Raw genomic sequence first — 27,436 nt, 5'->3', positions numbered from 1 at the left:
TGACTGTGACCCAATTATCCTGCCGGTGTCTTTTTGGAGTGTGGGAGGAAATCGGAGTACCTGAATTAAATCCACACAAATACAGGGAGGACATACAAACTCCCTGTAGATAGGGTCAGAAACTCATGACCCCAGTGCTGTAAGGCAACAATGCTAACCCCTTTGCTACTATACTGTCCACAGTGGCATATTAGATAAAATGTTACCTTTTTGCAAAACACAAGGGTAACCATATTCCAAATATAAACTGTATCAAATTTTCTCTACAGAGCAGTGCTAGGCACAAAATAAACCAATGCCAAATATAAGTTTACACATTTGAGAAACAAGATTCTATTAAGGCAAGGGGTACTTTTAGGAGCTAGACTTAAGGTTACAACAGAATTTTGATGAAGCTAATATTAGCCATATAACGCAGGTCCAGATTTAGGGATCAATCCAATTAGGTGTGAGTTTGCAAAAGTGAACTCGCATCATCAAACTCTCATACACCATGTGAACTGGAGAACTGCGAGATTACAAATGCCAATTTACGGATCTCCTTTTGGAAGGTTGTACAATTTTTCTACAAAATGCCACCTGGGAGGAGGGTATCGAAAAGTGGGGAAATCATTCTGAACCCAGGACCTTAAGCAATGTATTGAAGGTTCTTTTTTATGGTGGAAAACTGATAGCCAGCCAGTGTTTTTTAGCAAATTGAAGCTCAAACACAAGGTTCCAATCAATGAATGGGTGAATTTGCAGAATCCTATCTGAGTAAATGGTTATATGAAGTGTAGGCCTACGATGTGATTTTTGATGAGATTTTTTGAAAGCTCAGAGGCTTTGTAATGTGTAAAGGTGTCCTAACTAGCCCCTCGTCAGTGGCTTATAATGGATTCGCTAGCATCATAAAATGCATAATACAACCAAGGACATAAGGTGTAAGGACAAAACAGACTTAGATACAGGTATTTCAGCCAAATTATTTGTGAATAATTCACCCAAAAACTGAACATGGACTTTTCTCTTGTTAAACGCCATCTTTAAAAGACCATTCACAGCTAGCATTGGCTTTATTTACATACAGTATGGCGGCTTCTCACAGAGCTCTGTTCATATGCATGTGCCTGATAATGGATATAATACACTGCTTTCATATAGCTCTTCCAATGTTCTCATTACAGCCCACTCACCTGTGCCAGAAATAACACCAAATAGATCTTTATGGAGACTATTATCCAATGTACTTCCCGGTTTCTGAGGTGTGACCAAAGCATTGCCAGCAGTTACATTGACTAGAACATCATCTTTTGTATTCTTGAAAGAAACAAACAAAAATAAAAATCTGTTGTACATCTCATGGAAGAAATGGGTTACATTACTGTATCTTGCTAGTGCGGATAACCTGCTGATTTAGATCTTTGTGCACTATCTTCTATTACTTACGTTTTGAGTCACAGGGAAGGGAGATGTTTCCTTCACATTAACTCGCTGTACATTTTCAATCAGAAGTCCAAACAGCGGCAGGTAAAGTGTGGCTATTCTCGCCTGCTGACTCTGCAATAAAAGAGAATATCCCAATTTCAGAAAACTCATCGCACTAGGAATGGCTTCTTTACTATAAACAGTGAATGATACCTTTTTTTTAAAAAAATAGGGCAAATAACAAATTATGTAATAAATATATAAATAATGAACTTTTAATATACTTTTTGCTTGAAAGAAAAGACCTGGAGTGCTGTCACTCATTGGAAGTGTGTATAGATCAACAATGGATAGTGCACCCAGGTGATAATTCTCAATGGAGCAGGAATGCAGGGTCAGGATCTTTAATTATCTACATATAGTATGCATACACTTACATGCACAGAAGTGTAACAGCTAGCATTACTGCCTCACAGGACTGAGGTCTTGGGTTCGATTCCCACTTTGGCCCTGAGTGAAGTTTGTATGTGCTCCCCGTGCTTACACAAGTTATCTCTCTCAACAAAAATGTACCCTCGTATGTGTGTGTACATGTGGTAGGGAATATAGAGTGTAAGCTCCACTGGCGCAGGGACTGATGTGAATGGGCAAATATTATCTGTAAAGCGATGAGGAATAGGTGAGCGCTCTATAAATAACTGGTAATAAATGAATTAGTTTAACCAATACCAAGCTAAAGCACCTTTTTATAATATGTATTGTGAGAAAAGTCACCTAACACAAGTGGATAAGGTTTCTGCATTTAGTTTACCCTCCAAAAAATAAAGAGCAAAAAAAGAAATGCTTATTTTCTTTGTTAAAATATGTGTGGCCTCTATAAAATATTTGCAATTAGTAAAATTCTGCAATGTGGGGAAATGCTTACTCAGCCATCTGCCTACTGTGTGCTCTGACAGATTCCCCATAAGAATGTACACAACACTGGAAACTCAATGCAACACTTCATCCAGATAATCATTCTAGACTGGAACGCACAAATCATTTTTCATGGAAATGGGAAGCCAACCAATAATACAAATTGTTTTGCTGAATCACATATTACCAGATGTCTATACATAGCTGGCTTAGTATGAACCCAGATTTTCCAAGCACACACCTAGATACACTAGCACATGTTGAAATAAAAGTGGATAGATTAATCATCAGCTGCTGCTTTGAAATTGGGATAATCAGAGGTACATTTCTAGTAAGCAACAGAGCTCATTTGTAGCTTTACAAAGACTAATGAGGTCATGGCATCAGAGCCGTAACTAGACTTTTTGGTGCCCTGTGCCAGAAAGAGCATTGGCGCCCCCCTCATTTATCAAAGGGACATAATGCACGCAAAAAAGGGTCATGGCTTAATGGGGAAGGGCCAGGGAAGAGATAGGAGAGGCCAGGAGATGCTGGGGATGAAATAAGAGGAAGCTAAAAGCAAGAATGATGATAAACAGAAATTTGGCAGGCCCAAACAGCGCCCCCTGACCTGTGGCACCCTGTGCGATGGCACCGGCCCCACTACCCTAGCTACGGCCCTGCATGGCATACAGGTGATGTCAGAATTTTGAACAATGCAATTTCTGACTTGAAAATACATGCCTGGGGTGGACAGAACACAGTATGTATATCATGTTTCTTCTGTTAGCCGAGACAAAGTTATATAATTTCACGGCCGATAAGAACCGCTTGGCCCATCTAGTCTGCCCTTTAAACATGTGCCCCATGTGAGGATTGCGTCAGTACTCTGGCACCAACAGCAGCATTTGTCTAAGTTGAAACATTGCAGCATTACCAAATACTGATCTGCAGTTACCAAACGTCTTACAAGTAGATGCTGGGTGTATTATGGATGGGTACTGTGTTAACATAGAAGCAATAATTTTGAATAATAACAATAAATATACGTATTATTTGACAACTGTCAAAGACGTATATATAGAAGATGGCCTGCTAGAAAAAAAAACCTTACAAAACCTTGTGTGTAATGTAGCTGTATAAAGCAGTCCAGGTAGAAGCAGCTATTCATGTTACTGTTACTGCTGATTATACTGTTACTGCTGATTACCTATGAGTGTGCACCGATACTTCAAATTGTAAGTGGTGGGGGGGAGGATGTGCAACATGACAAAATGAGACAACTGTGGCCTTATGCTGCCCATCCACTAGGCAATTTTGACAGGCGATTGCACGATAACGACGTTTTTATCGTGCAATCGCTTTCAAATCATCCGCAAATCGGGCACTTTAAAGTCGGAAATGATTAGCGATGCGCGCGCCCACTGGTTGTTTCTGACATCAATCATCGGGCAAACATGCTGGTCAATCTGACGATAACGTCAGGTTCAGCATGGTGCCAGATGATTGATGAGCCTGCACTGAACGACTGCTCGTTCAGTGCAGGCTTATCACAGGCATAGAATCGACAGCACGATTACAAATCGACAGCACGATTACAATGTCGTAATTGTGCTGTCGTTTTTATGGTTTGCTAGTGGATGGGCAGTATAAGACAGATGGTAGATTTGGTTAAAGCAATAAAATACCATTTTGAATTTGGTCATTAGTATCAGAAGGAGGATTTAAAAAAAATAATAATATTATCTGACCTTTCCATAAAAGTCTATAGTCAACACTTAAAATCTGGCACCAGCAGCTGTTTAGAATGATAAATGCAGCTGCACTGTGTTTGTCATGTTTAACAGCTTATACTGTAGCACAGTCATATAACATTTTTCAGTGCGACACATTAAATTTGTTTTTGATCATTTTCTTATATTAAAATTAATAAGTTTTCAATTTCATGTTTGTTTCAGTTTAATTGGTTAATGTAATATCTGTCACGTACCCTAGAAGAATATCGGTCATCAAATGAATGCTTGATCATCAAGCTCTTTAGCACACTGATGGCGATCTGCCTTGTGTCTCTGAACTCCTGCAGTGCATTCCCCACCTCCCTGAGGAGGAGGCCCACCAAGAAATGGTTCTTACAGAACTCATCTGTCAGAGTGTAGTCAAGCTGTAGGTCTGAAGTTGTAAACAGAGGTTAGAGGCTAATATATAAAAACCACTCCATTACAGTGCTGCAAACGGTATAACAGCAACTTAGTGATATGAGCAGACCTAAACAGTAACACGCTCATTAGTAATACAGGCAACCGGATCAATATCACATCACACACAAATAACAAAATAAACTGCTCATCTGCTCCCGCTGAGAACCAGTTAGTTACTTTGTCAATTTATCATAAAGGTTACTTTCATTATGCACTTTTTTCCTGCAGGCAAAAAAGTTATCATCATAAAATAATACAAGCAATATGATAAGAGTACAGTCACACCTTAATGAGAGACAACACTCACACACACTGCACACCCTGCACATACCTACAGGACATTCTAATGACTCCACTGTTGGTGAAAGAAAGGCTAATAGATAGGAAGAAGAAAAAATGAACAAAAAGGAAAATCAAGAAATACTGACAAAATAAAAGATTTACTTAGAAAGTTCTCAGTATGCTATTGTAAAAAATATATGAACAACCTCTATTTAGTTAATGATACCACTTAGCGGTACAATTCATATTGTTCTATTCATGTCGTTTTATGCCCCTTTGCGCAACTTAGCTCTGGTTTTGTAATCTCCAGGTCTAAGTTTTACAGATATCTGCAGCTTTGGCATGTGCTTGGTGCATTAGGGGTGGGGAGATACCCCTGTCTTATCATAGCTGCCAGTATGAGATCTGATCCCCACTCTTCCCTTCAAGAAACTTATTTCATGTATATATTTGTCCCTTAGGTTGGCCAATGATTCTGGAGGATTGCAGGTGCTCTGGGCTAGGTGGGAAGTTGATCTGGGCTCCCTGACTTATGAAGAATGGTCTATTGTTCTGGGCTCTCACTGGGTTGCCACAGTATATATGCACTGGGTCGCTACAGCATATGCCAGATTCCAGCAAATTCAGATCTACATCCTTCATAGGGTTTATTGGACACCAGTGTGTTTAACAAAACTTGGGAGGCTAACTGTGGTGGCTCTGATGTTGGCTTCTGGCATTTGATTTGGACTTGTCCTATGGTATCCACCTTCAGGACTCATGTACTTGGTTGTATAACTAATTCTGAGATACGTCTGTCACTGTCTTCTCTGAAGCTTTTGAATTTTTGGTGTGAGTCTTAGAGAGGCTTTGAATCACTACCTACAAACCTATGTTACAGTTATTTTTTACTTGACTAAGGTATGCATTGCTACTACCTGGATAGTCCTAGGTTTAGTTAACACTACTGTCTCCCATGAAAGACTAATGTATACTAAATGTAAGTGCCTGTTGAAATATGATAGAATTTGGTCTCTTTGGTGCTTTACGAGATACGATCTAGAGTCTAGACCATGAGCCCATTCCTTCCTGAACCACTATTTTGTTTACTTACAGTATATATGTACCTTCCACTGCGTTACTTTTAACTCCTATATTTGATTATTGGGGAGAGGTGTCTTTTTAAGTCTGCTCTCCCGTGAGTATTGTCACATTTCCACATTATTACTATGTTGCTTTGTGTTTGACTCTGATTTTGTTTGTATAGTGCTATTGCATTTTTCTATGTTTTATGTGTAGTATGTAGTCATCGAAAATTTTTTTTAATACAATTGACTAAAAAATAAATACATATATTAAAACAAATTATATATATATATATATATATATATATATATATATATATATATACACACACACACACATATACAGTATATATAACAGAACGGAAGTAGTACTTCTCTTGGTACAAGCAATGTAGGTGCTAATAAGCAAATAATAAATAAAACTGCCTAAGCCCCTACAATTCAGTTGATTGACATGGTCATTAAAGGTATTGGGCGTTAGGACACCTGTCACACGTGGCCTGGCAGTTTATATTTAACGGCTGTAGTGTCCCTCCATATGCAATATTGCCCACCATACTATAATAAACTCATTCCCTGGCAGGCCTCCTACATACAGCTCTCCTGAGATATATTCCCTTAACCAGTCAGAATGCATGCATTCACTACTTCCAACACAACCTAAGACACAGCCAAATACAATGCTTTGAGAAACTATCTCTCTGCATGTAATTTATGTATGTGTGTGTTACTGTCCATATAAAGAAAAATATATCCTGTCATAAGCTTGGAAAACAATCCTTCTGTATCAGGAGCCTTTCTGCAAAATATATTAATATCTGTACATGCATGTATTTAGTACCATAAAACGGTTGCAAAGGTGTAACATTTCGAGTGGTCAGCAATGCTGTTCGTAGCCCCAAAACATTGTCCAGTCACAGAAGATTTTCAACAGTAACAAATACCTTGATATCTTTGGATCCTGCCCTTTCCGAACGGCATTGGCAAATTCAACGGGATGTAATGCTCATGATTGCAGACAACTCTTAGAAACTCAAACTTGTACTCAAACAATGTCTGGAAATCAAACATAACAAATCAGAGTAGAGCTGCGGGAAAACTTGGCGTATACTAGCACACAATCTATATGCTTATATCTCATAGGCAAGCAATGCACTCTTACCTTTGGATCTCCTGGTGCAAAGAAACTCATGTAGTTGTTAATTTGCTTAAAAACAAAGCCGCGATCCATGAATGTGAAGCACCTCTGTAAACATATCAAACAATAATGAGAGCATATACTGAAGGCAGCTATTATCACTGGTTATTATGCAATGGCAAAACAACAAGCAATTCAAGGCGCGGTCAATTTAAAAAAAAAAAAATAGCCTATATTAACCAATTAATTGGCATAAAATAACATACCAAAAATACGATAAAACATATAATTACATAAAAAATGTCAGATCGTTTTCCTACCAAGAGATTAATATAGAAAAGGCTACTTATTCTAGAGTCATTTGTTAAATCCTCACACCACAACATAATATACTCTAATGACTTGTAAAAGGAATGGTGATATAGGCTATTACATTTTTTTTTTAATTGGTTAAGTGCCAGTTTTTCTTCTTTTTTATTATTCAATGGTAACTGAAATATGATCAAGAACAGCAAAGTGTCATTGTGAAATGCTGTTTTGTAGAATTACTGGAATTGTTAATTTACAGATTAGGTCACAATCACATTTAGACAGACTACCACAAACATTTCATAGGTCTATACCATTATATTTCATTATGTTAAACAATCTTCAAATGATTGAGGTCACAATGTCATACGTCTCGTTACCTTTATGAAGAAGGCAAGGCTGTGATTAGCATTCCTAGAAGCCTCTGGATTGTCCTTGTATTTCTGCGTGATGTGCGGCATTAGCATGTTAACCAAGGTTTCTACCGAGTGGTGGAAAGAGGCAGGGAATCTTTGGTTTCTAAGTAGCTAGAGATGCAAACATGAAAGTATGATGTGTGAATGGCTGTGTTAGTTTCGGTATTAGTTGTTTCAAGGACATATGTAACTGTTCATTAAATATGGACTTATTTAAACGATCCCTTTTGATACATCAACGTGTTGCAAATCTTGTAAACGGTTTTCTTCTACCTTTCTACACCATATACAGTGATATTATCAAACCTCTGTCTCATTAAGAGGGAGGAGATGAGCAATATTTAGGAAAACAAAGAAGGTTGATCATTTACAGCTCTTCCATCAGTGTCACCGAGCTTCTATTATAGTTTAACACAATCTAGAGGGTTAAACATTCTTATTTTATGTCACTACAAAACAACCTTCATTACAATAGGAGTAGCTTTATTATTCCTACAAAAAATATAGAGCTTATGGAAGCAAATTAACTAAAGCTGATAAAAACTAGGGGGGATTTCAAAAGCTTTACTTTGGGTTATAAGAAGCTTTACTTAGGGTTTTAATTGTGAAATTAAAAGACACAGTATGGGACCAAAACCACCACCATCAAAATCTATTTACAACTGGCATCTAATCTCATGTATTTTGGAGCGCACGCACTTTTCCTAGAAAGGCTGGCAGAGTGAAATAAAAACAAACCTGCACTACAGGGTGACTCATTTCTGGAAACGGAAATCTGCTTGCAAGGTAGTATTTTGTGGTGACATACCATCTAATTTTCACCTTAACTGTGGTTTCCTAGGCTTTATATATACTTACCACCTAGATCCCAGAGGAACCATTGTGTGGTTATGATTAGCCCTCTCCGATGAAATGAAAAGCCCAAACTGCAAAGCAGCATTAAGAGTATGCTGCAATATATATTATCATGGCCCACACTGTTTTAATTTAATGCACAACCTAAAATGTGTAGATGATGACCAGAAGCATGGATTGTCCACAAATACATCTTCCTATCATTATAACGGCAGCAAAAATGTAACATATAACAGAATATTCACCTGTTGGGAACAATGGACAATACATACCTTCACTTTTGAATTCTCAACCAGATGCTGGGCCATTGACTTAATCAGGACTTCAAAGAAAAACCAAGAATACTGTGAATAAATAACAAAAAAATATGCATAAACACAGATTGCAAATTGTGTCATAGTGATGAACTTTTAATCAACAATGAACGGCATCCAGTTCAGCTGTACCTTGAGAAGCTTGTTACTAGTTAGAAAGTCAGCAGAAGGTTTGAGGATAGCAGTCATGGATTTGCCCAGCTCTTCATGTACAGTCTTGTATTCTGATGTGATGTATGGCTCTGCCTTGTAGACATACTAATAAAGAATAACATGAATGAATAATAAAATGCAATATACATCAACCTATAACCATCAGGGCAAAATGTTTTCAAAACAAAGGCAAAGATTGGAACTTCAACTGTCTCTCCATGTTGTCACATATACACATGTTATAAGTCTATTCATAAATGGAATATATTGAGAGAGATAAAACCAACATGACTGGACACACTAGATGACATAACCGTGCATTATTTTCAAACGACCGCACACCTCAGGCCTGGTCTACTTCCTACTGTAATCTGAAGCGCATCACAAAGTCACAGCTGCATCACTATAGTGTAAACAATAACATCTCTCACAGAGACACTGCTCGCAGAAATGCAGCACATCACTGCCTCAATGACATAAGTATTTCTGACAGAAAAATTTTAAGAAATATCCAAATTACTTCATAATTACATTAGTCCTCAAAGACTTAAACAGGACTTAACTAAGCACCCACTTCAGAATCCAGCATAGCAAACACTGAGTGGACATGCCAGCCCCTTCACCCTGAAGTAGCATTAAGCACTTCCAGCCTGTACAACACATGCTTTCTTTCGAAAATGAACCACTTTTAAAGTGACAGTAGTCATTAATGTTCAACTGTTTTAGTCACTTACACAGTTTGCCAGTTAAATGTTTATTCATTAAAAATAATTCAAACAAACAGCCTACTCTGAACTGTTTTCTCCTCCTATATGTATCTGTTTCACCCTACATCATTTTCCACGTAGAAGGATATACGTAATAGATGTACCACTCTTGGGTGTGCTGTCGCGCTCTGATATACACATGCCTTGGGTGTTTGAACTCACGAGGCCGAAGGTGCGTGTATATCAGAGTGATGCCGCACATGTGAGAGTGGTATATCCATTATGTATAATTATTATTATTATCCTTTATTTATATGGCGCCACAAGGGTTCCGCAGCGCCTTACAAAGTACAGAAACAAATGAGCACACAAGACAACCGTCACAGTGATAGGAAGCCCAACTATTAGCCATCTGTAACTTCTGGTGACTATAAAGTATTCTAACAATGAGTAACAATGCACAGAAGAGAAATACATTTGCAATACAGTTCGTTGTTAAAGACTTGGCACTAAAGACACAGTTCACCTTTTAATGCTCTACAGCAGAAGAAAACAGAGTGTGTTCTAAGTTGCCGCTGTGGCCTCCAGCCTTATTAGACAGCTGCATTCTATGGATATCATTTAACTTGGCCCCATGTAAGGGATGAATGTACGAAATGTATAACAAATGTGAAAGCAAAGAGGCTTATATCGTGTCCTAATACACCAATACTCTGAAAGGAATATCACAGGTGTGCAGGAAAATATGTTATCAAGTATAAATCCAGAGACCGCTCTGTATACAAGATACCTCAGAGAACTAAGCAAAAAAAAAACGGCAATGACTGGTAAACCAGCTTCATCAGTCTCTTCACTAATCCTGATTTTTTTAAACCAGCAAATAACAGATTATCCATTCAAAAGACACATGGCCACACATCACTCTCTGCTTTAGGACAATGAAATATATTATAATTTATTTACATGTACCCCCTTTTACCCCCGAGGCTTACAGCCCTGACTAAAACAATAATAATTTCACATACAAATCTATTTTCAAGCTAATTTTGCACACTGATACACAAACACACCCAGTTTCTATTTAACAACACAGTATGAGGAATACTTGTTTACATGTACCCCCTTTTACTCCCGAGGCTTACAGCCCTGACTAAAACAATAATAATTTCACATACAAATCTATTTTCAAGCTAATTTTGCACATTGATACACAAACACACCCAGTTTCTATTGAACAACACAGTATGAGGAATACTTTTTTACATGTACCCCCTTTTACTCCCGAGGCTTACAGCCCTGACTAAAACATGGGATGTGTGAGCAGGAGGACCAATCACAAGCTGCTAATAAGAAATTGCACATTGTGAGTGGTCCTTTGGCTTACACTCCCATCTAATATAATTTAAAGCTGGTTAGTTTAATGGATTTGGAGCCCCGTAAAATCAAATCAACTGCATTTAAAGGAATGGGGGCACTTAGTAAAATATTTTAATAGGTGGCTCTTTAAAGAGGATGGATATCACTAAGAAGAGCTTCAATAAAGGTAGACCACGTAACATGGGATAGATGTGGAGAAGAATACACACAACTGATAAACAAAGATCATCAATATGTAACATACCTTAACATATGACCTCAGGAAGCTCTCTAGCCCCTCTTCATGGCACTGAGAAACAACATGAATAATGACCCTAGAACATATAAACAGGGTTAGCACTACTGATATGTATAACAGCTATAAGTCTTGTTTATTTCCTGCTTAGCAGTAAGTACATTGAACAACAAATAATTATCTGTACTGTTTGAACGACTAACAGCCTTCTCTTATACTATTAGTTGATGGAAACAGCATAAAGTATTGAAGTTATATTTATTTATGAACAGTTCTTTATATAGCGCACACATAATCTGCAACACTTTACAGAGAAGATTTGGCCATTCACATCAGTCACTGCACCAGTGGAGCTTACAATCTATATTCCCTACAACATGTACACACACATATCGGGGATATTTTTTTTCTCAGTAGCCAATTAACCTACAAATATGTTTTTAGAATGTGGGAGGAAACCGGAGCACCTGGAAAAAACCCACGCAAGCACAGGGAGAATATACAAACTCCACACAGTTACAATTACACCAAACATGCTGCCTTAGGATGTAATTTACTATGAAATGAGATAAAAACATTATCTGTCCATACAATAAAAAAAACCTAGCCACTTATTGTAAACAATTTTCTTAAAAAAAACAACTTAGTATAGGGCAGTTTGTGAGTAACTAAACCATCTGTCTATTAAGTTGTCCACTAGATGCTCACACAGGAACATGCATTTTTAGCAGTCAAATGGAGGCGTGTATGCAGTGTGAAGAAACATAGAATTATCTGTATAATTTCACATACAAATCTATTTTCAAGCTAATTTTGCACATTGATACATAAACACACCCAGTTTCTATTGAACAACACAAACTGCACAGTATGAGGAATACTTAGATCTACCTCGTCACATTGACAGCCACTTCCTCCTGTGTAGCCCTTGTGAGGACTCTGAACATTTGGTTGAGTATGGTGGGCAGAAAGGCAATCATCACGTGTCCTTCCATCGCATGGAGACTCTGAGGAAGGAAACAGAGATCCCGGTTTCAGCGAGGACACATAAAATTGACACATAAAAATAGGATTTTGGTATTTACCGATAAATTCCTTTCTAGGATTCCACAGGGGACACTGGAGTATACACACTGGGGTACAGACGGGTGGATGAGTAGAGCTGGCACTATAAGAATTCTTTAGAATAGAAGTTGGCTCCTCCTCCTCTATACCCCACCAAGCTAAGTTAAGATTAACAAAGCCCGAACAGAGGAAGGAGAGAAAGGAGAAGAAGGAGGAACCGAAGAAGAGGTCAAAGGACCAAAACAGCAATAAAGCAACAACAAACGAGATGCAGTAGAGTACCTCCATGCATCTGATTTCCTCCCAAGAAAACTGCAGAAAGGAAAAGCATTGGGAGGGTGTGCAGTGTCCCCTGTGGAATCAGAGGAAGGGATTTATTGGTAAGCGATGTCTTGAGAAAGCTCCCTGAAGGAAGCGAAACCGGTCGATAAAAGGATAACAGTGCCCACAGACTGCATCCAGGCAAACCAGATATACCTGCTTTGTCACATTGTGTGGTCCTGTAACATTTGGAGAACTAAAGCTGAAAACACACTAGACCAACTTTCATCCAGCTAGTTGGCCGGTTGGAATTAAAGTTTGGTAACGTATGGGAGTAAATGATGATCAGCAATTAGCTCCTAAATGCCAGAAAACAGATGAAAATGGTCGTCAGACAAGTTTGTTAAATGTTTGATCTAAACAATTTGTTCAAACAACAGTTTTTGTCCATTTTTTGGCATTTGGGAGCAATTTGCTGATTGTCATTTGCTTTCATACCTTACCAAAATTTAATTCCAACCACTCAACTAGTTGGCTGGTTGGACAGATAATCTATAGATGTGTGGCCAGCTTTAGTCTTACCAAGGTCCATCAGCATGCATCCATTACCAAGTGAATATCACTGGCTGTAACCAGAGGCAAGTGATCCCCACGGAATGGACCTGGTGCGAGGACTGCTAGGAAACCGCACCAGCCACTGTAAACAGAGACACTGTGGTTCCCCAGACTCAGGAGGAGAGCCATACAGTGGAGACGCACTTCCGCCATCCTCACCAAGTTATTCGGGGAGGCAGACACTAATATTGAGTGAAAGCATTTCCTCTGGATCCAGTGCACTTAAGCTAAAGGAATCTCAGTTTGTGCTTTTTCTACTTGCTGGTGAGCATTGCACACTATATATCTACGCAACTAAACTATACAGGAGACTGTAATAAATTGTAATTCATTAGTGAGGATTTATACTCAAAAGTTACCGTGTTTAATATTTCACATCGTTTTATACAAGGAATGACTGAAGTCCAAGAGAAACTATTTTATACATGTATGTTTTACTATGCGGTAGATTTGTTATATTTCATGTGTGTCAAAATTGCTAACTTTGAATATGTATATTAAATTTGTTATAAGCCTTGTCTAAATATTTTGTTTCAAAGTCAAGTGGTTATTATATTGTAGTAATATTTTAATAAGCTTCACTCTGAAGCGCAATCCAACAATCTTTTGGGTTTATTTGGTTTTGAGAATTAACTAGCCAGCTGGTACTGGCTGATTGGATTAGCAGCTGTGAGTGAACTAAATTATTTATCTATAGAAGAAGAAAATTTGACTGTGCTACCCTATATCCTCCCAAATTATATTCAAAATGCTTTGCTGCCCTTTTCAGTTGAGAAATAGAGGTCCCCCCCCCTTTTATTTAGAGAGTTTAGGAATACATATGAAAATGGGCGCCAAACATATTGGGTTTAACTGTTTTAATCCACTAATGCAACAGAGATTTAATTAATCTCACATAAACATCTCTCAAATGTAAACATTATGATGACATTAAAAAAATTCTTAAATCAACATGCGAAAGTTCCCAAAAAAATGGGTTATCAGTCAAATGTACAAAACATATAAACATGCATAAAAACATGAGACATGGGAAAAACAAGATTATAAAGTGTTGTAGTGCCTCGAAAGAATGAGTGCCAATATGTAAGGTGATTCTAACAATGAGGGTGATTACACCTGGACTCCTTATTTGATTAGCCAAGTTGCGATGTAAACGCAAAGAAAAGTCAGCTTTTTCACAGACGAACAAGAGATGTAACTCTTACACAAAGGTTCCTGTGATCTGATGACCAATATTCAATCATTATTATCAGTGTGCACGTAGGTTTTTTAATAAGTCCTCGTATGTGGCTTAAAAATCCTTAGACGGCTTGCCGTCAGTAGTTTGTAGTGATGGTGGAGAGTGGCGTCCGTAGCTACTGTCTTCTGTCCCTTCACTGTCTCGGGCATGTGCAGCTCGCCTCTTCCCTCTGCCGGCTGTTTTCCCCAGTGGTATACTGGTCCGGATCTTTCTCTAGGTGCCCTTCGTGAGTTTCAGGTAAGCAGTAGTGGGAGGTTTCGTGACGGGGGATCCCTGATGACATCAGAGTTACCTGCCTATTGATCCACGCTTGTAGCTCCTGCGTTCTAACGCGTTTCAGCTGTAGACTTCATCAGAGAATATAGGAGCAATCCATGGAGCTGGTTGAAATCCTTAATCGGTGCTGGAAGCTATGTTTCTATAGGTTCATTTCTCTTATATTGCTTTATCTGTTACAGCTGTGTGTTTGTTTGTAAGGCAGACCAATGCAACTTTCTTTTTATTTTTATCTTTGTGCAAAATTAAGTTGTTTAGTAAGCACAAATCAAAATAAAGGTAAAAATGTATATTGTTCATATTTTGTTGCCAGCCAAATCTAACTTATTTTGCTACACAAACCAATGTAATGGAGCATACACACGGTCAGATTTGTCAGACTTGTCAGATTTGTCAGATGAACGACTGAACGATTTGAACGATTTTACCAAAGTTTTGAACGATTTGAACGATTGAACGATTTTGACTGCATTAAAATGAATGGAATCGTCCAAGTCTGACTGCAAACACATCAGATGTCAGAAATCGTTATCTGACCATCGGGAACGCGCATCGTTGATCGTCCATCGTTCAGGCATGTCAGATATGAACGATTTTCCTTCAGATATGAACGACTGAACGATTTTTAAATCGTTATCGTTCATATCTGAAGGAAAAATCTGATCGTGTGTATGCACCATAAGACTGCAATATATAATTACTAAGAAGAAGCATTTGGAAGAGAACTATAAAAAGGCACATAAGAAAGCACAAAAAAGTCACATTAGAAAGTACATGAAGAGCACATAGCAGAGGGGAGGGGAAGGGTTAGAAAGAGGGGGGTGTGTGATCTAGCCAGAGGGGATGAGGAAGAGGGATCCTGCAATTGGGCATCAGAGGATAATACTAGAATAATATATTAAAAAAGTAATGTATTAAAAGAGATGTATATAGTAGGCATATTACCCAAAATAGTATATTATGATTAACATCGTTAGTAAAATTATCAAATACATATTGATATATAAAAAAACAGAAGGGATTATTTAGAATCTGATAAAAGTATACACTAGAAGTAAATATATTCTAAAAATATGCTAAACAAAAATATGCATTCTGAGTAAAAATTCTAAAAAAAAAAATTCTAAATAAAAAAATCCAAATCAAAATCTATATTAAGACCTCGAGGATGTAGCATTTTCAAGCGGTATATCCATTTTGCTTCTTCTTTTGAGATGTGGGCTATATAGTCCCCTCCTCTCCAGTGTTTGGGTACCATTTGTATGCCAATACATTTTAAAAGGGAGGGATTGCCATTGTGTACTAAAGCAAAATAATTTGACGCACTATGGGTTTTGACTTTTTTCTTTATATTGCGAATGTGTTCTGCCCATCTTCTGTTCAGTTTTCTAATAGTACGACCTACATACTGGAGGCCACACGGGCACTCCAACAAATAAACCGCCCCTACTGTATCACATGTGATACTGCTTGTAATTTCAAAGTTCTTCTTGGTATTGTTAGATGAAAAACGCTGTATGGGTTTAGTGCTATTCCTACCCGTAGTTTGACATGCCTTGCATCTTAGGCAATGCCTAAAGCTGGGTGTTTCTTTCTTAAGACATCCAACTGTTCTTAGAGCACTCGGTACCAAACTCTTCTTGACGTTATTAGCCCTTCTAAAGATTATACTCAGTTTTTTTGGTAAAAAGCTTTTTAATTTTTCATCCTTTAGCAAGAGCGGCCAATGTTTTCTCATAATCGTCTTGATCTTTCTGGCATTATCACTATATTCTGTGATGAACATTACATTCTCATTCCTTTCTTTTGTACTGAATGCTTTTCTTTCTTCAAGTAGGCTTTCCCTTTTTAAACCTTCCACTTCTTTAAATGCAGTGTAGACTATTTCATCATCATATTCTCGCTCTATGAAACGTTCTTTCAGTTCATTAGCTTGGATTCTGTAGTCTTTCAAGCTAGAGCAGTTCCTTTGGAGTCTTTTAAATTTCCCTTTCGGGATATGTTCCAGCCATTTTCTGTTATGATTGCTGGGATAAAATTTTGGTATATATATATATATATATATATATATATATATATATATATATATATGCCCCACTAATATTTGCTGTAAACTCCAGATACAATACATTTGCATTTAGGTATTCCTTTAAGGCATTTAGTTTTTCCATGCCTCCTGACCAGATACATTAACATCATCTATGTACCTTGCCCATAGATATATACTCTCTTGGAATGTATTATTATTCTATATGCGGTTGTTTCCCATGCTGCCACAAACAAATTTGCATATCCCAGTGTGAATTTCATATCCATGGTGGTAACGCGTATCTGCCTATAATAGGTATATTCAAACATAAAATAGTTATGCTGGAGTATGAAGAGCATGGAATTCATTAAAAAATGTTATATGTTCGTCTTTCATTCGTTATTTATTTATTTATACTAGCGCAAGGATTTCAGTGGGCGGGAAACCATCAAGCTGTAACATAATTTATTGGTAAGTACCAAAATCCTATTTTCTCCTTCATCCACTAGGGGACACTGGAGAATACACACTGGGGACGTCCCAAAGCTAACCTCCCGTGTGGGAAGGGGCTGAGAATCTGCAAAACCCTAGGGCCCACTGCAAGACAGTGGTCACAAGAAAACGACAAAGATCATCGTGACAACTAACCGGAAAAGAAATCCACACTTTGGGTGCGAGGCCAGGAATGAACCTGGAACCTTCACTACTGAAAACAGAAGTCATATCTAATATGACAAACCTCCAACCCTCGAGGATAATCCAATTTAAAAAAAACGAGAACCAAGAAGTCGCATAGCAAGGTGAGGAATGAAAACTCCACACCCGACAGTCCGTGAGGTACCTACGGCAAAGTACAGAAACAGAAAATGGGGAAGGGAATGAGGGTAAGGCCTACCAAGACTACGTAACCATAAGTAGTCAAATGAATCCACCTGAAAAGGACTCCTGATAACAGGCCAAGAAGCATGATAGAGCACAACCAAGGAATCAGGAGTGCACAATCTGGACTCGAAAGATCCTACAACCACTAAATACAGCGAAGATACATTGACATCTGATAAACAGGAACCAGAATGGTGTGAAAAGCAGCCCAATCCTAGTGGAACTGAAAGCAACTGGACAGAGCCCAAGCCCGAACACCCACCAAGCTGAAGCGAAAGCCAAAGAGACTGTTGAACTGGACATGGTGGAGATGCCCCAAGTCTAGAGCGTCAAACATATCCAGATGGAATGAAGTCAATCTAAGAGTGAGACCTACTGGGCAGTAGGAAAGCCCCATAATGACTGGGCCTTAAACTCCATGTAGAATGTGCAACCCGGTAGCAGGATCAACTGATATCAAAAGAAGACTGATAAGGCGGCAATCTACATCCTGAAACAAAATCCACAGGCGAAGAACAGCATATGTTTTCACCTGGAGACCAGGAGACATGAACCTGCCAAAAAAAACCCAACAACCTTGTTTCGCCCCAAGCGACCCGAGACTTCCGAAATGAAGCTAGAGTAGAAAACAACTTCCAGGATATCCTAATGCCTCAGGATCATAGCTGCAAGAGTCACGCTGGTATGGAGCCTGTAGTAGAGCAAGATATAAGATCGAAGTTCGCTGAACAAAGATCCAGCCAACTATGATAGGCCCCTGGTCGCCTGCACGAACCACCGAAGATTGGAGAACCATACTCAGCGAGGCTAAACCAGAGCCAACAGGAGAACCGTCATGGAGATGTGCTAGATAAGTCTGAGATCTTGTGCCACCGGAGCTCAAGAGAGGATGTGGACCAATTGAAAAACAACAGTTAGGATTGCCGGAGCACTCCTAAAAAGTTGAATTGCCCCTCGTCCCAAGAGGGGCCCAAGAAGGCGATAAAAGAACTCATCAAGGCCCAAGGAACCGAAGGTCAGGAACAATAGGACATTTCCTGAAGGGTGTCAAGAAGTGTAGCAAAAGAAACTGCCATCAAGAAAGAAATACCACATAGGACGCCTCAGACGAGGCGAGCTGGTATAGCAAATAAACCACACAGCTGACCACCACTTCATTGTAGTTTATCCTGATATATGAAAGTGAAAGAAAACAACCACAGCAGCCACTATGAAACAGCAATGCGAGGTCCCCATGCACTGGGAAGAGCGTATCACTACTTTAATAGCTGAATGATTAGTGAAAACACATGAAGCACATTTCCGAAGAGAAAACTATAGGGTGAACCTTGATAGGGAATGGCCCCAAGGCAGAAGAATAACGTGTGTATAAACAAGACGTTGAAAAGGAAGGATACAAACTTTAGAAACTGGAATTCCAGTATAACATTACACACACACACACACACACACCTTTAGGTAGTACCCCAAGCGTACAAACCATACTTGGCACTCCAGGATTTTTGAGAGAGAAACTTTCTCAATAAATATGCATCAATAGAACGGAATTTTTTTGATGGCTACATATTACAAGATAGGTTAGCAATGTATTTAAAGTACATAGATAACCTGGTAATTTTTTGGAAAGGCACAGAGATTGAATTGACACAATATTTGAAGTCACAAAACCAGTCTAAAGTGAAGTCAAGTTGACATTTAAAATAAGTAGTACCAGCATCCAATTTTTGATGCCAACATCAATCTTACTACCTCCCTATATAGTAAAAAAAAAACTTATAGAAATCGCCTGTTGCGGCATAAGCGCTTTCACCCCTTACCCTTGCAAAAAGATTGTTCTTGGGTTAGACTGACACTAGTGTCAGGGCTCAGTGGAGTTATCACTCTCATCACAGCCGCTGCAGGAACAAGCGGAGCTGCATTTACACCTAGGATTATCAGTTTCAATTTCATGTTTCACACTTCAGCCAGTAACTGTAATCATACCAATAATTACCTTTATTGACTCTAAAAGAACAGCTTTTTTCACATTCTCCCGTTTAGGAGGTCTTAGGTTGCAATATTTAGTATATAATTAAATTTTTGTGCACAATATTATTAATATAATGTGGTACCAATCTCATTGTTTATTTTATTTGTTTTAATAAATAATTTTGTTATTCTACTTATACTACCCTCACTTGTGGTCTCCATTTTTTATTTTTCAGAGTCATACATATAAGATTTACTTATATATTTGTATTAATTACTTATTAGTGCTGTTCCAATTCCATTGTGTGTAATTTCCCCTTTTCTTGAGTACTGGTAACCCACATGAATAGCAGCTTATAGTAGTAATATACAGTCAGGGGCATAAATATTGGGACATGGACAGAATTTTCATATTTTGGCCTCTATTCACCACCACAATGGCTTTGAAATGAAACAAACAAGATGTGCTTTATCTGCAGACTTTCAGATTTAATTTGAGGGTAATTACATCCAAATCAGGTGAACGGTGTAGGAATTACAACGGTTTCTATATGTGCCTCCCACTTTTTAAGGGGCCAAAAGTAATGGGACAAACTAAACAATCCTAAATCTAACTTTCACTTTGTAATACTTTGTTGCAAATCCTTTGCAGGCAATTACAGCCTGAAGTCTGGAACGCATAGACATCACCAGATGCTGGGTTTCATCCCTGGTGATGCTCTGCCAGGCCTCTACTGCAAATGTCTTCAGTTCCTGCTTGTTCTTGGGGCATTTTCCCTTCAGTTTTGTCTTCATCAAGTGAAATGCATGCTCAATCGGATTCAGGTCAGGGGATTGACTTGGCCATTGCATAACATTCCACTTTTTAGCCTTAAAAACTCTTTGGTTGCTTTTGCAGTATGCTTCGGGTCATTGTCCATCTGCACTGTGAAGCGCCGTCCAATGAGTTCTGAAGCATTTGACTGAATATGAGCATCTAATATTGCCCGAAACACTTCAGAATTCATTCTGCTGCTTTTGTCAGCAGTCACATCATCAATAAATACAAGGGAACCAGTTCCATTGGCAGCCATACATGCCCACGCCATGACACTACCACCACCATGCTTCACTGATGAGGTGGTATGTTTTGGATCATGAGCAGTTCCTTTCCTTCTCCATACTCTTCTCTTCCCATTCTCTTCCCATCACTCTGGTACAAGTTGATCTTTGTCTCATCTGTCCATAGGATGTTGTTCCAGAACTGTAATGGCTTTTTTTAGATATTGTTGGGCAAACTCTAATCTGGTCTACCTGTTTTTGAGGCTCACCAATGGTTTACATCTTGTGGTGAACCCTCTATATTCACTCTTTTGAAGTCTTCTCTTGATTGTTGACTTTCACATACACACCTACCTCCTGGAGAGTGTTCTTGATTTGGCCAACTGTTGTGAAGGGGTTTTTCTTCACCAGGGAAATAATTCTTCTGTTATCCACCACAGTTGATTTCCGTGGTCTTCCGGGTCTTTTGGTGTTGCTGAGCTCTCCAGTGCGTTCTTTCTTTTTAAGAATGTTCCAAACAGTTGATTTGGCCACACCTAATGTTTTTGCTATCTCTCTGATGGGTTTGTTTTGATTTTTCAGCCTAATGATGGCTTGCTTCACTGATAGTGACAGCTCTTTGGATCTCATATTGAGAGTTGACAGCAACTAATTCCAAATGCAAATGTCACACCTAGAATCAACTTCAGACCTTTTACCTGCTTAATTGATAAAGAATTAACGAGGGAATAGCCCACACCTGTCCATGAAATAGCTTTTGAGTTGATAGTCCCATTACTTTTGGCCCCTTAAAAAGTGGGAGGCACATATAGAAACCGTTGTAATTCCTACACCGTTCACCTGATTTGGATGTAATTACCCTCAAATTAAATCTGAAAGTCTGCAGTTAAAGCACATCTTGTTTGTTTCATTTCAAAGCCATTGTGGTGGTGAATAGAGGCCAAAATATGAAAATTCTGTCCATGTCCCAATATTTATGCACCTGACTGTAAGTAGCCACATTTTGCATTTTATTACATTTACAAGCGCCAGGATTATTTTGTTAGTTTTAGTTTTTCCTTTAGGATATATTCTACATAAAATATAAATTCAGGGTATCTTGTTCATAATTACCTTTAAATACTTGACAAGGTCACTGCCTAAGGCCTGTGCACCAGATTCTGTTTTCTGGCAATACTGAAAGAAGTTGTGCAAGTGTTGATCCTAGATGGAAATAAATAGATGTGAGGTTGGTCATCATTTCATTATAAATCAGATTTCTTCTCTATTTAGCTTTTAATGTAAAAACCATCAATAAATAATTAAAATGTCTGCATAAATCATTCTACACAGGCAATTTAATTTTGCATTCCTGCATTTATCAAGACATGGATGGAGAAAAAAAAACCTACAGACTAAAATAACAAATGAACCAGTGGAATGTAAAGCAGTGCTACTGGAAGACAGACCGCAGAAAAGCACATCATTGTGTGTGAAGAAGTGGCTCTAGAAGACATTACCTGTGCATAAACAGTGGACACCAGATGCGTGGTGATCTTTAGTAGTGGCTTGCCTCCATCCACCCACTTTATTTCTGGCCCAGAATGCTGGTGGGAAATAAACATAACTTATAATACATATGATCTAAAAAATATAGCAATATGAGAGGGGAGACTTTCATGCTATTTATATGCAAGTGCTATAAAGGGGAACATGCACCTTGAATAAAAGACAGAGCAACATGGGTAATGGGAACACAATAGACATAGGCAAATGCAGGGGGGGTTCCATCTGCCTGGAAACCCTCCACCCCAGCCCACACCATGACCACAATAGAAATAGTAATGTAACAGAATTTCACTAGTGCTGCATGTTAATCTCAGTATCACAAATGAAATAATTAGCACCACCTGTGGATCTTTTAACATGTAATAGTCAGCAATAAATAACCTCTGCACCAACTAGGAGATTTGGAAAACATTCACTGTTAGGAATGTGCTGCTATAGAGCCCAATATGTACATATATGTCCAGGGCAGTGCTAGGTTCTTCTGCTGCTCCCCCAGACTTGCTCTAATACTCTGGAATGGTGCCTACATCTAAAATAAAAACATTCGGCATAGGCAGGATAGCCATACTGCCGCATCTAATGGCTTACTGTGATCGCTGGTCCTCTATATGCTGGAATTATGACACACAATACACTTTGTATGACTCATATTAAAGCTGGATAAGTGCTAATTCTGTCCTCTTCATGGACTGGCCACACTCACTCTAAAATCAAGCATTTGGAAACCCCCCTCTAGAAATCCTGCGTTTGCCACTGATAGATACTGTGCACTAAAGGTGTAATCTCTGCGATAATAGATAAATGAAATTGTTGCACTATCCGTACATGTGTGACTCAGGAATCAATTGAGATGTATTAGGGGAAATGCTTAATACCTTGCCCATCCCAAGTTCCTGGTAGCCAAGGTAGCCAGCAGGAAGGTTGGCAGACACTGGAATGTTCTGCTCATTGGTGACCACTCGACCATCCTTCAGCAAGGGCAGCCAGGCATAGCCAACTGTATGTAAGACAAACACATTCACATGCCTTGCTCGCAAATACCATTCCCAACATCCCAGTTTGCATGCTGCTCAATGTCAGCCGAAAGAATTCTACCCACAACGTACAGAATGAAAACTATCACAGCAGTAATTTGCAGTGCTCATTCAGGTTGATAATCCAATACTTGTAGTCAAATTACATAGATTTTTCCAATGAATATAATCTTAAGTAACGTCGGCTGTTTGTGAACTGCCCCAATTTCAAAGAAATAGAAATGCATGCATTCCATTCCATGGAGTTCTTTAGCACACTGACCTTCTTACTTTTGTCACTGAAAGGATTCATCAATTTCTCACATTATACTGGTCCTCTGAGATATGACCTATATTCTTTACTGAGATATGACCTATATTCTTTACTGAAAATGGACTTTCGCCAACATACATGTAAAATAAATATTTTATAGGAGTGAAATGACCCCGAGGAAAAGTCTGCAAAGTCTACTAGCATTACTGTCTGATTGTGCGTTTCACCTGGGCACTTGGTTTCCTTGACCACGCGCACTAGGTGTGGAATGCAGTTTCATATACATTCTCCTCCCCGGCGTGAGCCCTGTGGTTGAACACCCACAACTTCCAGGGATGCACCGTACAGCCGGCTGATTAGTTCCACTACCACCACATATAAATGCATGGTGTGGAGAGCCCTATATAAACGCCCGGTTTCTGCAGGCATGGACACGCGGCTTAGACGGTATTAGCAGCCTGACATTTACGCTGGATTACATATGTTGGAGATAGGATCGCTTTTAACAATCAGACAGTGATGCTAGTTGTCTCTGTTGGACCTTCACTTATGATGTTACATAGATTTCACTATTACATATGCTGATATAGAAGTAAGCGCTGAAGGGCATGATTTGTAATTTAGAGAGCGCCTTTCATATGAGATTTATGGTATAGGTGTGTATTACAATGTGACTATGCAGAGTGGTATATGATACATTTGACACTCTGGGCCTGATTCAGCTTTGGGAATAGAGTGAGAAATAGCAAGTAACTGTGTACCTGGACAAACCATATTGCAATGCAAGGGGTGTAAATACATTTATTTTTTTGCATGTAAGGTAAATACTGGCTGCTTTTGAAAGCAGCCCACAAATACTGCACAGCTTTATTATTACACTACAATTTTGATGTCAGTTTGGACACACACTCCCCAAATCTAACTCTCTCTGCACATTTTACATCTGCCCCACCTGCAGTGCAGCATGGTTTTACCAAGATGCTCATTTACTTGCTATATCTCACTCTATTTCCAAAGCTGAATTGTGCCCTCTGTACTATACTGGTCAGTGTTTTTTGTTGTTGTATTTATATCATAATTGCCTTATGATTTCCATTAGATATATAGCTCCCAGTTATGATAGTTGGACTTCTTCAGCTGTATTATGATCATGATACGGTTGATAGTTCGTGTTATAGAATGGGACACGGGGCCTCATTCAGAGGCGGTCGTTAGATGCAAGCGGTCGCTCTGAATCAGGGCGGCGGCTTGCATCTTGTACGGCCGTCTCCTTGTCGATCGTTAAGCTGTGGGTTAACACTAGGGTAGGGTCTGGGCACTCGTAAGCCCCAGGGAGCTTCCTGCTCTGTTTGAGCAGGAAGTTCCCCACTGACATCAGCAATGTCGTCAGTGGGGCCGCCCCCAAACGGCAAGTGTTCCGACTGGAACACCTCCGTTTGGCCGGGCACGCCCCCAGCCCGCCCAGCAAACGGGGCGAGCTGTCACTCAACATCGACAGCTCGCCCCGTCTGCTACGAGACCCCTAACGACAGAGCGCCTGTCGTTAGCCGGGTCTCCCGCATGCGCTGTGGGGCAACATCGAGTCGGTTGTGAGCGCTCACTACCGACTCTGAATGAGCTCCACTGTGTGAAGCCTGTGAGACTGTCTTTTATTTCTGTTTTCTACCCACAGATATGCTTTCAACTACATGTTTTAGCAAATGTTGCTCTCTGTAGTCGGTCTTGATAAAGGTTCAACATGAACCGAAACGTTGACAGATATGACTCTAAAAATGTTACACTGTGATAAGAATGTGTCTGAATATGACAATAAAATTATTATAATTTTTTTTCACAAGTATGATGAGTTGCCCTGGTCCAGGACATTGGACACAGAAATTATTTGTATATTTGAATGTTGTTAGATTCCAGTGGCACCCCATTGGAAACACTTGAAGGAGGGTGTGAATGCAGGATATACCATCTTGCCATTTCAAATATATATATATATATATATATATATATATATATAAAGACAGCATTTAGACCGGCACTCATATATAACATTCCATAAGAGTAGCTCCGGTGCCACAACCCAAGAAACTGTATATCCAAGGTAGAAGTGGAAAGGCACTCGGAGACGCAAATAACTTCAAACAGCTACAATGATGTAGTCAACGTTTCGGAGGGAACCTCCTTTATCAAGACTGTATAATAAAAGTGAAAGACAAACATACATTAAATAAACTTGGCTTACCACCCTCGTGACATGTGCAAGCAATTCCAACCGACGGCTGAATCCTGCTGACGTCACACTTGCGACTCGGAAAAGCCGGAGACTCCCTGTGGGGGAGTGGTTAGACAGTGACAGTAGTGAACGGACCATCACCAAGGTAACATGTAAACAACAACGCTACGTAGCATGGCAAACCACCGTGCTGTACCAGGGAAGGGAAGCGAACCAAAAACCAATGTAGTAAATGCATCAATCTAATAACCTGAAAGGAGACAAACCTGCATAAAGTAATAGCGATAAAAGCAAAAAATAGAATGCATGGACATCTGAGGCAGGTGTATAATAATCTAAATGAGAAGAATCAACGGTAATATCAGTCACTGATATCACATATCAGTGTAAACCACTCCCTGAGGTATCAGCGGAGAAAACAACAGACTACATAGACATCACAGAAAACATGAAAACACAAGAGATTCATTCAGTCCGCTGGGTTGGACCGTCTGCAATCTGTGGATCCATTGTGCCTCTTTTTGCAGCAAAGTGCGATCACGATCACCTCCCCTAGGAGGTGCAGTGGACGAGGCAGGCCAAAAAAGATATACAACAGGAGGAAATAATTTTTGATTTGTCCTCTCACCAGTTCACCAAAGAAGAAATGATGATACTCAATAAGGGATTATCATTTGTTCCAACCCAGAAACCAGATTCTTTTCAAGATAAAATAGATCTGTTTAAGTTTGACAGGAGAATCAAACTTCGTGAACATTTTGGCAAACCCTCCTCAGAACAATCGATATTGCCTGTATACAAAAAATCGTATTACACCCCTACATCCTCCAACTTCAGCATTAAATGCTTTAGCAATCATTTGGATGGTATCATTGACAAAGTTAAACAGTCACCCAGTCCATTCAACAGCAACATCTCGGTGAATGAATATAAAGCACTCAAATTGTTATCCAACTATAATGACATTGTATTCCGCCCAGCTGACAAAGGGGGTGGATTAGTTATACAGGATCTGGACGTATATAAAGCCGAATTGTACCGACAATTGATGGATACAACTGTATATCAAAAGTTACCATCTAACCCCACAGAGACATATAAAACAGAATTGCAAATACTACTTAACCAGGCAAAGAATAACCACATTATCTCCAGTCAAATCGTGGAGGCCTTAACTGTACAACATCCGAAGGTACCAGTAATTTATACGATCCTGAAATTGCATAAAGATTCCATCGCACCCCCTGGGAGACCGATAATTGCTGCACGGGACTCTTTGTATTATGGTGTCTCGAAGTATCTAGATCATTTCCTTCAGCCATTACTATGCAAACATAACACCTTCCTTCGGGATACCACTGATTTCCTGTGTAAACTTAAAAGTTTACCTAGAAGCACGTCCCAATCTCTCCTTTGTACAGTTGATGTGTGTAGTTTATACACAAGCATACCACAGGATCAAGGTATCAACACTGTTCGCAATTACCTTATTAATAATCCTGATTATACTGGTCCTCAGGTTGAGTTTTTTGTATCATTGTTACAACTTACTCCTAAACGCAATTACTTTATGTTCGATAGCCAATTTTTTCAACAAGTGTCAGGCTGTGCTATGGGGTCCTGTGTGGCCCCTAGCTTTGCGAACATA

The 27,436-nt window shown here is 39.1% G+C and overlaps 1 protein-coding gene across 11 annotated transcripts in view; it reads right to left on the bottom strand.

Annotated features, from left to right (window-relative positions):
- DOCK9 (dedicator of cytokinesis 9) overlaps positions 1-27,436 on the bottom strand; it is a 296,517-nt gene that overhangs the window by 81,984 nt on the left and 187,097 nt on the right. For 7 of the 11 annotated variants that reach the window (XM_088463360.1, XM_088463352.1, XM_088463356.1 and 4 more), the window contains exons 21-33: positions 23,150-23,271; positions 22,226-22,312; positions 21,840-21,929; positions 12,241-12,356; positions 11,359-11,428; positions 9,010-9,135; positions 8,836-8,907; positions 7,673-7,819; positions 7,008-7,091; positions 6,790-6,901; positions 4,292-4,470; positions 1,429-1,539; positions 1,176-1,299 (exon numbers count right to left, since the gene is read on the bottom strand). In XM_088463360.1, coding sequence (XP_088319486.1) covers positions 1,176-1,299; positions 1,429-1,539; positions 4,292-4,470; positions 6,790-6,901; positions 7,008-7,091; positions 7,673-7,819; positions 8,836-8,907; positions 9,010-9,135; positions 11,359-11,428; positions 12,241-12,356; positions 21,840-21,929; positions 22,226-22,312; positions 23,150-23,271 — 1,440 coding nt within the window. Of the gene's footprint in view, positions 1-1,175; positions 1,300-1,428; positions 1,540-4,291; positions 4,471-4,830; positions 4,873-6,789; positions 6,902-7,007; positions 7,092-7,672; positions 7,820-8,835; positions 8,908-9,009; positions 9,136-11,358; positions 11,429-12,240; positions 12,357-21,839; positions 21,930-22,225; positions 22,313-23,149; positions 23,272-27,436 lie in introns of all 11 variants that reach the window. The other 4 variants (XM_088463350.1, XM_088463349.1, XM_088463353.1 and 1 more) reach the window with 1 other exon arrangement.

This window comes from Taudactylus pleione, unplaced genomic scaffold (assembly GCF_031769625.1).
Source record: "Taudactylus pleione unplaced genomic scaffold, aTauple2 ptg001346l, whole genome shotgun sequence".
NCBI classification, from domain to species: domain Eukaryota; kingdom Metazoa; phylum Chordata; class Amphibia; order Anura; family Myobatrachidae; genus Taudactylus; species Taudactylus pleione.
The sequence above is the reverse complement of the archived record's forward strand: the minus strand, read 5'-3'. Positions and strand labels throughout refer to the sequence as shown.